Raw genomic sequence first — 11,237 nt, forward strand, 5'->3', positions numbered from 1 at the left:
AAAAGATTTTGCCTTTAATTTAAAATTTCCTGATTAAAATAGTGTTGAAATGGAAGCTAACAGTGATTAAGCTAATAATTATGATGAAATAAATGCAATCTAGCTATCAGCTTGTTGCAGACGTCTGTGAGTATAGGCTTTCATTTGATTTGTACAGATTCACATTATTCACAGCTCCTGTATTAACTCGTGTTTTTGTCTCCAGATTTGTGGACAGCGGCGAGATGTCAGAGTCATTCCCATACAGGACTAAAGCCCTTTTTGCATTCGAGGACATTGATGGAGCAGACGTCTGTTTCTTTGGTATGCATGTTCAGGAGTATGGATCTGACTGCCCTCAGCCCAACCAGAGGTAAAGATATCACCATATTGTTAAACTTTTACCAAGTACTTTGTGTTTTTCTATGTTGGAATCATTTAAAATGCAGTTTTGACACAATGTTTTTTTAAAGTTACATTTTTTCTTCTTTCATCCACTCAGGCGAGTGTACATCTCCTACCTGGATAGCGTACACTTCTTTCGGCCGCGCTGTCTAAGAACAGCAGTTTACCATGAAATACTCATTGGCTACTTGGAGTATGTGAAGAAATTGGGGTGAGTGCTGCTACAAGAAAAAAAACATTTTTTGTTCCGGGCTACACAAATTCTTATAAAAAGTTGTTATTTTGATATAGTTTAATTTGTCCAGTAGGTGTTTGATTTGTGTTCTCTTGTTTGAACTCGTAGCTACACCACCGGCCACATCTGGGCCTGCCCACCTAGCGAAGGCGACGACTACATCTTCCACTGTCACCCTGCAGATCAGAAGATCCCGAAGCCCAAACGCCTTCAGGAGTGGTACAAGAAAATGCTGGATAAAGCTGTGGCAGAACGGATAGTGCATGACTACAAGGTAAAGAGGCATTCTTTGACCTCTGGAGGGTTTAAAACAGGAGTAAAGATAAACTTTATTGTATAATACATGCGTAATAACAATACTGTCTGTTTACCCCAAAAGGATATATTCAAGCAGGCGACAGAGGATCGTTTGACCAGTGCCAAGGAATTGCCTTACTTTGAGGGGGACTTTTGGCCTAATGTGCTGGAGGAGAGCATCAAGGAGCTGGAGCAGGAGGAGGAGGAGAGGAAAAGGGAGGAGAACAGCACTTCCAATGAGAGTGTTGATGTAAGAATTAACGACTCAATGTAGTTCTTGAATCTAAATGCACTGATTGAAAGAGGGGTGAATAAGGGTTAGCATTGCAAACGTCAGTTTCTCATCAGTGTGATTGTTTTGTTTTAAACCACTTTTTTTTTTTTTTTTTTTTTGGTGCAGGACACAAAAGGAGACAGCAAAAATGCAAAGAAGAAGAACAACAAAAAGACTAGTAAGAACAAGAGCAGCCTGAGCCGAGCCAATAAGAAGAAGCCTGGGATGCCTAATGTGTCCAATGACCTATCACAGAAACTCTATGCCACTATGGAAAAACACAAAGAGGTATGTGGGGTGGGGGATTTTGAGGTTTTGCCATTTTTGGGGGATGAGCTGCTGGCAAAAACGTGAAACTGTTTTAAAGACTACGTTTCATCTGATCTCCTCTCTTTTCCTCTCCTAGGTGTTCTTTGTGATTCGGCTGATTGCAGGCCCAATGGCAAATGCCTTGCCCCCTATTGCTGACCCAGATCCCCTGATGGCATGTGACCTCATGGATGGTCGTGATGCTTTCCTGACACTGGCCCGAGACAAGCACCTTGAATTCAGTTCGCTGAGGAGGTCCATGTGGAGCTCAACGTGCATGTTGGTGGAGTTGCACAACCAAAGCCAGGACCGCTTCGTTTACACGTGCAATGAGTGCAAACACCACGTGGAGACTCGCTTCCACTGTACTGTTTGTGAGGTGAGTTGGAAAGAGAAGTGAGGTGTGTTTGGTTTGTCTGATTTGTCCCAGGGCAAAATAGGTGGCGTTTGGGTTTATTATTATTACTATTATTATTATTTTTATTATTGTAATTGTTCAAAAACCTCCAAGTTACACTTCTAACTGTCTCTATTGTCATCTGTTTTAGGATTATGACCTCTGCATCACATGCTACAACACTAAGGGACATGAGCACAAGATGGAGAAGTTAGGCCTCGGCTTGGATGATGAGAGCAGCAATCAGTCTGCCGCTGCCACTCAGAGTCCCGGAGATTCCCGTCGCCTCAGCATCCAGCGCTGTATCCAGTCGCTCGTCCACGCATGCCAGTGCCGAAATGCCAATTGCTCTCTGCCGTCCTGCCAGAAGATGAAACGTGTCGTTCAGCACACAAAAGGATGCAAGAGAAAAACCAACGGTGGCTGCCCCATCTGCAAGCAGCTTATCGCATTGTGTTGTTATCATGCTAAGCACTGTCAGGAAAACAAGTGCCCAGTCCCCTTCTGTCTAAATATCAAGCACAAGCTTCGCCAGCAGCAGCTGCAGCACAGGCTTCAGCAAGCTCAGATGCTGAGAAGGAGAATGGCCAGCATGCAGAGAGTGGGCCAGCCCGCTGCAGGAGGAGCACCTGGGGGAAATGGACAACCCTCTCCTGGAGCCAACAATGGAGCTACTGGTCCTGGTACCCCTACATCGGGAACGCAGCCCCCTACCCCACAGACACCTACCCAGGGTAACATGTCTGCACCTTCTCAGCAGCAGGGGGTTGGGATGGGTGGTATGGGAACTCCAGGTGAGCAACAGCAAGGTGGTGGCATCCCCCCTCAACACCATCTCCACCAGTTTCCATCAGCAGGTGGAGGGGGGATGATGAATTCTCCTCAGCAGCAGATGGTACCTCAGCTTCAGCAGCAGCCACCAAATCTCCAGCAGCTCCAGCAGCAGCAGCATCCTGGTAGTTTGCCTCCATACAACCCCAGACCAGCTGGAGTCCCTGCTCTTCATCAGCCCCTTGGGAAACCTGGAATGGGTCCAGCAACCCCTCCTCAGCAACAACCACCACCCAATCAAGGCCAGGGGTCCATGGGTGTCCAAGGCCAGCAACAAGGGCCACCCCTGGCTGCTGTAGAGACGGCACTAAAAATCCAGCGCCTGGCAGAGACCCAGAGACAGATGGCTCACGCCCAAGCACACATGCGTGGCTTGGGACAGGGGGGCATGATACCTCCACATCCTCACCATCAGAACAACCAGGCCCAGATGAGAATGCCCCACATTGGGGCCCAGGGCATGCCGCTCCAGGCTCAGGGAGTTGATGGAAGGACTATGTTAGATCCACAGCAACCAGGAACGCTAGCAGGGATGCAACAGGGTGGTCCTCCGTCACAATTGCCGCCTCAAGTTCAGCAGCAGGTCCAGCCAGGTGGACAGCTTCAGCCAACAAACCAGCAGTGGGGTGCTGGGGGACCAACCATGAACCAACAACAACGGCCAAACATGATGGGTCATATGACACCACAGCAGCAGCCAGCAGTTCCCCAACCACAGCAACAAATGCTGAATCAGCAGCAGCCTCAACCAGGAAACCGAGGGCTGATGCAGGCAATTGGAGGAGCAGGGGGGGTACCTGCTTCATTAGTAGCTGGATCGGGGAACTTGCCACAGGCAGCACTACAAGATCTCCTGCGAGCGCTACGCTCCCCAAGCTCAGTCTTGCAACAGCAGCAAGTCCTCAACATCCTTCGTTCCAACCCAACGCTCATGGCTGCTTTTATTCGGCAGAGAGCAGCCAGGTATCAAGGTGCTCAGGGTGGCCCTGGAGGAGCAGGCGGGCCTCCGCAAGGAGGTCCTGGAGGTGTGCGTTTCCAAGGAGCTGCTGGAGGTCTGCCTGGTGTAGGAGCGCCTGGAGCCAACCAGCTTGCCAATATGGATGGACAACAGCAGGTTAATGTGAACCAGGCAGGCCAGCCAGGGATGAACATCCCTCAGGGTGGAGCAGGGGGAGGAAATATGCCCACCATGGCTCAGCTTCAGCAGTTACAGCAGCGCCCGATGTTGCCAGGAAACTTACAGCAACAACAGCAAATGGCCACTTTGCAGCAGCAGCAGCAGCAGCAACAACAGCAGCAGCCACAGGGAGCAATGCAACCAGGTCAGCAAGGGAACATCGCCAATATGACACCACAGTTCAGAGAGATGTTTTTGAGAAGACTGCAGCAACAGCAACAGCAACAAATGGGGAACCACGGCCAGTTCCAGCAGCCTCAAGGACTCCAGCAGCAACAAGGCCAGCAAAGCTTCATGCAGCCTGGCCAGGGACAGCCAGGGATACCCCCATCTTCTCAACCCCAACCTGGGGGTGGTGTAGGGGTTCCCCAGCAGCAAGGACCACCACCAGGTGGGCCAGGACAGTTAGGCCAGCAAGGCTACCAGATGTCACAAGTAGCTGCAGTGCTCCAGCACAGGCTGATGCAGCAGCAGCAGCAGCAGCAGCAGCAGCAAAATCAAATGGGTGGTCTTCAAGGACAAGATGTAGGCCCCAGTGGAGGCCCTGGAGGACCTCCACTCCAGCCTGGACAAGGTGGATCAGGGCCAGGGCAACAACCGCAGAGTGGTGCAGGTGGTGGCCCCCAAATGCCACAGACGTCCCAAGCCATGCTTGCCCAAAATATCCAGCAGAGGCTCCTGCAGCAGCAGCAACAGCAGCACCTTGGAGGGGGTTCTCCAGCCCACCATAGCAGTCCTATGAGTCCCCAGCAGCAGATGGCCCAGTCCCCCCATCACCACCTACAGGGACAAGGAGGACTCGGTCCAGCTGGATCGCTCAGCAGTCAGGTCCGGTCCCCTCAGCCCTCACCAAGGCCACAGTCGCAGCCTCCACGCTCCAGCCCGTCCCCACGCATGCAGCCTTCCTCCCAGCCTCAGCCCTCACCTCACCGCATCTCCCCTCAGACCCAGAGTGGGTCGCCCCACCCAGGGCATCTCAGTCAACATTACTCCAACATGGCACCACCCCAACCTCCACAACCCCAGCAACAGCAGCCAGGTAGTTCTGTAGATCCTAGTCAGTACAATTCGGACCAGAACTCTATTATGTCTCAGCTGAGTGGGATGACGGGGATGCACGGTGGACAAGGGGGGCAATCAGACATGTTGGGTGGGAACAACAACAGCGGCGGCGGCAGCAACAACAACAACCAGGAGCTGGGAACGAACATTAACCACAACCTGATGTAGCCTTGACTCTGTACTGTCTCTCCGTCGTGATGCTCTGATCTGTTGCCCCAAATGACAAACTGCCATGAAAGGAGAGCGGGGCAGCTTTGGGGTTTTAGAAGTTTTTATTTTTTATTTAAATATTTTTCTGATGTATAAATATGAACTGAAAGCTTCCTTCCTATGGGAGATGCAACATCAATCTTAGAAGTCAATAATTGAATAAATTAAAACAATGGTAAGTTATTGCTGTTAATAAATATCTATATATTTTTGCCAATTGTGTACAAAAAAGGTGGAAGGTCAGTGTTTCAGGTTGAAGATATTACTTCTTTAAGTATATGACAATATTTTTGGGGACTGAGAATTTTTGCCTTTTTATGAATATTTTTAAGATTTCAAATGTTGCTAAAAATGAGAGTTGACATGATGTACTTTTTTTTCTTATTCTTTTATTTTTTCTCCTCAAATACCCATCATGATTGTATCTATTTTGCAGAGTACGTTTATTTTATTTCTATATTATTATAATTATTATTATTTCGTGCCCTCGGCGATTCGTTAATCAGGCATCAACATATCTTCCGTTACCCGACCCTTCTTCTGGACACACAAACGTAGATTTTTTTTCCAGTGACTGCAGCGATTCAGAAGTATATTTATTGGGTTTGTGGGTGGTTAGGAAGGTGTGTTCAATGCAGTTTGATTTATTTTTTACATTTTTTTTGACAGCTATCCCAGGTTTGTCTTCGTCAGGGTTTCTATAATTTGAATTAAACCGTAAGATCTTTTGTTTTTGTTTTTTTTCCCTTATGGGGCCGCCTCTTCGCACTTCTCCTGTGAATGTGCACACTTTCTTCATCCTAACTTCTCCTGCTCCACAACCTGCGTACTATATACCTGTATTATAGCTGTTGAAGCTCGCTGATGATTTAAAAAAAGAAAAAGAAAAAAAAAAAGGTTGTGTGTACATATATTACAGCTGCATTTATGAACAGTAACCTGGAGAAGAGGTCGCTAAAATCCCGCCTTTATCCCGAACCCCAACAGTTTTCCTTACATCCTTATCCTCCCCCCGTCCCACACCCTCACGACTGCCTCTCAGCCACAAGGTTTAATTCACTGTTAGTACTGTACAAATTAAGAAATGGTGGACTTGGATACTTTTTGTTTGTTTGTTTTTTCTTTTGTAATGAAAGTGAAAGATGTAAAATAAGTGTACATACTTTAAAATCTTATGAGCAGAGACATTTTCTGCTGTTGTTTCCTCTTGTTTGATTGAATATTTGCTTGTATGTGTTTGGAAAAAAAAGTGCTCCTGAGCTACTGTACAGTATTGTTTTGTTTTGTTTTCTATAATGTACAGTATGGGGTGTAGTCGGTCACAAGCACCAATGCGCCTTTTTCTGTGTAAGGTTTTAGGGAGGCTATAGCAACCGAGTCACACACCTAAACAATCTCAGCAGTTAAGACAGGAAACCTGTACGACGATGAGCCGAAGCTGGGGTCGGTTAGAGGTGTGACTTAAGAGTTCAAATTTGGTCATTTAGCTTTTTATGGAGAGGACTGAAGACACAATATTCACATGCTCACTATTTTTCTTAAAGGTCGGGCTTGCTGGGTATGGGGAAGGGAACGCATCAGAAACCAGGTGGCAATATATCTTGAGACTTATTTTATAAGAAAAAAAAAAAAACAAGGAAAAACTGTCTTTTATAAATAGATATATTATTTAATTTTATTTTTTGGAAATAAAACTTGAAGCTACAGGAATTAATAGATAAAACATGCTTTGTTTTTGTATTAAAGATGTTATGGTGATGCAAAAAGAACCTGCAGACAGTCTTTCAGTTCGCCTGGGGAGGCCTTGGAGTATATTATACCATCCTTTTTTTTTTTTTTTTTTTTTTTTCTTTTCTTTTTGGTTGTTTTGAAGAAATGTTTCATGTACATGAATATAGTTGTAAACATACTGAATCACTGTACAAACTGATGGCAACTGAACAAATAGTTTTGTTTTTATCATTTCTTTTTCCTAAAGAGACTGGAAGTAAGACTATTTAAATATTTGTTTAGTATTCAAATGGAATCTTTGACCACTCTTTTCTTTTTTGTTCTTGTTAACAGTTTTGGTGCTTGCTGAGAGAAAGCAAAAATAACTGTTGCTCCATTTTCATTAGTTTCTTTTAAGTTATTTCGGTGGTCTGATTGTTTTTGTTTTTGCCAATAAATTAATTGTACAATAAAGTATGTTTGTACCATTGGGGAAAAAAAACTTTTTTTTTTTTTCTCTGTCAGTTATTAATGACAATATGATGCATCTGCGCATCAGTCAGAAGCCTGTGCCATTTGAAGATGGACAGTAAATAAGTCTAAAAAAATTCCACATTTAAGCGATGAAGAGGTTTAAAGGGTTTTTGCCAGAGGACACTGAAAATTGTTTTGTCATCCTGTGGGGACGAGTTTGTTCAGCTCTAGCATTTTAGAAAGAAGTTGTGTCAGCATGTTTTCTGTTAAAAGATCAGATATTGTGAGATATTTTTCAAACTCTCAAACACGTGTATATAGTCCTTAAAATTTACTATATCTTGTACGAAGTGCCAAACTGGAGTTCTTGAATTGTCATTTGAAGCTGCCTTCAGAAAAACGATTCTGTCCGAGTTTTAAGCCTGAGATTTGTTTTTTCCAAGTTCCTTCCTTACAGACCACAACTGTGTAGGTAAGAATAATGTATTTACTTATGGTTTAAAGTTAAGCATCTTAGGGGAATGACTGTTTTTAATGGCTTTTTTATCACAGTGTTGTGCAAAGTGATGCAAATGCATCAGCTGTTCCAAGTTCTCCAGTAAGGAGTTTTGTTTTTACTAGCCTAAATTAGCATCACAGTAAGTTCAAATAAAATGCAGTAAATTAAAGATGCAATTTGCTGATTAAGCTGTCTAAACTGTGCTAAGATTAGCTGATAAATCTCCAGCTCTACCCTCTCAGTCAAATATGGACATGCATACCTAAAAAAAAAAACAACCCAAAAACAAATATGGAGATGGGGGGGAAAAATGCTAAACCTGCGCTTTCATCATTCTCCACAAACCAACAATGGACTGATGGCTGCATCCATCATTTATATACAGTCAATGGTCTAAATATGTGAAAACTATCAAGTCAAAGAAACAAAGTTTAAACTTGAAATCTGCTTTTAAAAAACCTCTGCGTTAATATTTTTTCGAACGTCCCCCCACGTTATTCCTAAACATGGCATTAGAGATATTACAGACCATGTCTGCAGTAGAAAAGTATGACCATTTAAGTCAATGTAATATGACTAAATTAAGTACAACGATTTAGGTTTTTCTAAGAAAAGAATAGGACATAAATATATATTTAATGGTACACTGAGTAAAATTTCACCACTAGATAGCAGTAGATTGCAGTCATGTGAATTCTGTTCTGCCAATTCAAGTAGGTAATCCCAGCTGCACCTGCAGTGAGTCTACGCTGTCAGTCTGCTGTGTATATTTACTCTGGAACAGGCTGTAAAACTTTGTGAAATGAGTCCAATACAATATATGTCTTTCTTTAGTCTTTTCACTTGTTAGCTGAAGGGGAGCCATTCTCAGATGATAAAATATAAAACTTCATATCTTGAGTCTGAAGTTGCAGACACATTAAAATTTGCCTCTTTTTTGCCTTTTACATGCAAGCCATGGAGGCTCTCTGACAGCTTTACCTCACATTCAGTTCTTCAGTTCACTTAAAGTGACACCACATGTCGACCCACTGTAGATCTGTTATAACCTTTAGACACAAAACTGCACCTGGAAAAAGTCACTCGTGTCACTGTAAATAATCAAGAGGCTGACTTCAAATGATATTAAACATGAGCAACATTTATTTTAGTAGTACCATAGAAATAGTTTATACACGATGACACTTCATAAACCGGAGCATGTAATCTGTAGGGTTACATCACAATAAAGTGCAAGGTTCTTCGCTCAGTGGTGGACGAAAGCAGCGCGAGCAACCACGTCAGGCAACGTCAAATCCAAGGTGCTTTTTACGTCATGTCAGCAACACTGAAGTATGGCATGAGCTCAGTGGTTATCACAAACTGTATAAAAAACTATCCTTGTTGGTCATCGAAGTGACAAATACACCCTCAAAGAATAAATATACATTCAGGTCAATGTAGAAAAATAACCACCAAAAAATACACGTTTCCTCTCCGGCTTCCTCCTCGCGTCGCCTTGTTTTTCAAGTCTTAGTAACATCATTGAAGGATGGTGAAATCCAGACATACAGAAACAAAACAAAACAAAAACAGCCAAACAAAAAACTGGGACGGGAAAGGTGTGTTAATGTGTGTGTGTAAAAGGGAAGTATTAGCCCTAAAAGCTCCACAGACAAAAGAAAAAAAGGCAACATCAGGCACTTCCATTCCCTGCAGCTCGTTGTCACACAGAGACAGTTTGAAGATCATGAGAGGCTGACCCATCAATCCTCAGTGTGATATAAACAACATGTGGACCAATGCGATGCCTCTGTGGGAGATTCCATAGATGTGACACATCACATCGGCTCCTGCGTCCCCAGTGGAAGCCTGTGGAGTCAGACTGACCTGCTGGGTCCAGAGTTAGGCTTTACTTCTTAGTTTGTTTTGAATTTGTAATACTGATCATTCAGTGTCGCTCCCTGATAACTCAAACCTTCCACTTTTGATTAACACATCGCAATCATTTGTCAAGGTTTCCATTTATTTGAGCCGCTGGCTGCTCAGCTGTCATGGAATTGATCATTTTGAACGTTGATATCTTTAATCGTTTTTAATATCATCTAAATGATTTGGATTTCTGTGATTTTCATCTCTCGGTGTTCTGAAACCTTTTTAGCAGAACTGAAGCGAGGTGGTGTTTTAAAGTTTAGTTTAAAGTCATGTATGAACTGCAAAAACTCAACTTTTTCAGTCAACGTTAGAAGAAATGTTCATGGAAATGCAGACGAAAGAAGGAATCTCTAAGCAAAACCCGGTGATGAAACTAATGTAAAATAATAAGCCAAACCTACTCGGGTGAGCAGAAGCCCGTCCTTATGTGGGACCGTGCAGCACTTTGATTCCTTGTCCAATCTATGCAATGATGCAAACAGAACTACTGGAATAACAGAGACATAAAAAAGAAAAATACAGGAGTATATAAAGCCCATCACATCATAGCATAAGAACAAACTAGAGCTTTCTTTTTCAGTAGTGTATTTACTTACTGGGAGAGTTGGAACATGAACAATTTATTGTATTTTTATTTTGTGGTTGGATATGAACGTTTCAGACTACCTCTCAGCATCGCTGACGTGTCCCTCACATTCAGTTTCTTGGGATCTGGTCACCCTAGCTATAGGTTAGCCTGGTCCAAAATGACCTTTTACTCATAATTACTGTGAATATATCATGTTACAGATACTTATGTTATGAGATAACCAATTATAGGTTGCTAGAGATCAGTTGGCGGCCCCTCAGACACCACCGGTCCCTCTGGAAAAATGTGCATTCTTCTACGCACATTACTTTGGGTTCCTATTGGTCTTTAGGCTGGTGTGACTGGGGATTTATACAGTTTGGAAAAGTGTTTTATAAAGCCTGCTACAGCTTCCAACATAAGAGACTCTACATGTAGTTACACAGTTTCAAATTTTAAAGTATAGACTCTCGTCCAGTTTTACATGTTAATGTCCACGTTAGTCCCTCTTTGTTTTCAGAGACCATTTGTTTAAAACTGAAAGGTTTTCCTGCATTATTAAATGACATTATCACTGGCTAAGAGCCTTAGCCGGCTGTTAGATGATGGGTTACTAATATTATCTGTTTTATTAGCCGAAAAGCACATTTTCTGAAAGTTGTGCTGGAACGCTACACGGTTGACAAAACTAAATGCATTAGCTCGGCTTTTTAGCCTTTTGGTAATTGACTTAATGAGGCATTTCCAGTTTTAAAAGAATCACATTAATGGATAAGGACAGTGCAAATGATATGATTAAAAGGGACTGAATATTGGTGCGAAACATCAGCTGGTAGCAGCTTTAAAACTTTGCCTTTGAAATTCTACCCATCAGTCTTTGCAAAGAGAGCCTCCCG

The 11,237-nt window shown here is 43.3% G+C and overlaps 1 protein-coding gene across 6 annotated transcripts in view; it reads left to right on the forward strand.

Annotated features, from left to right (window-relative positions):
* The window catches only part of ep300a (EP300 lysine acetyltransferase a), a 32,130-nt gene extending 24,769 nt beyond the window's left edge, over positions 1 to 7,361 (forward strand). For all 6 annotated transcript variants that reach the window (XM_080872482.1, XM_080872484.1, XM_080872485.1 and 3 more), the window contains exons 25-31: positions 206 to 352; positions 482 to 595; positions 728 to 893; positions 999 to 1,166; positions 1,317 to 1,478; positions 1,597 to 1,878; positions 2,048 to 7,361. In XM_080872482.1, coding sequence (XP_080728608.1) covers positions 206 to 352; positions 482 to 595; positions 728 to 893; positions 999 to 1,166; positions 1,317 to 1,478; positions 1,597 to 1,878; positions 2,048 to 5,134 — 4,126 coding nt within the window. In that variant the 3' untranslated portion in view covers positions 5,135 to 7,361. The remainder of the gene's footprint in view (positions 1 to 205; positions 353 to 481; positions 596 to 727; positions 894 to 998; positions 1,167 to 1,316; positions 1,479 to 1,596; positions 1,879 to 2,047) is intronic.
* Positions 7,362 to 11,237: the final 3,876 nt, after the last annotated feature.

Source organism: Rhamphochromis sp. 'chilingali' (genome assembly GCF_963969265.1).
Source record: "Rhamphochromis sp. 'chilingali' genome assembly, chromosome: 22".
In the NCBI taxonomy this organism is placed as follows: Eukaryota; Metazoa; Chordata; class Actinopteri; order Cichliformes; family Cichlidae; genus Rhamphochromis; species Rhamphochromis sp. 'chilingali'.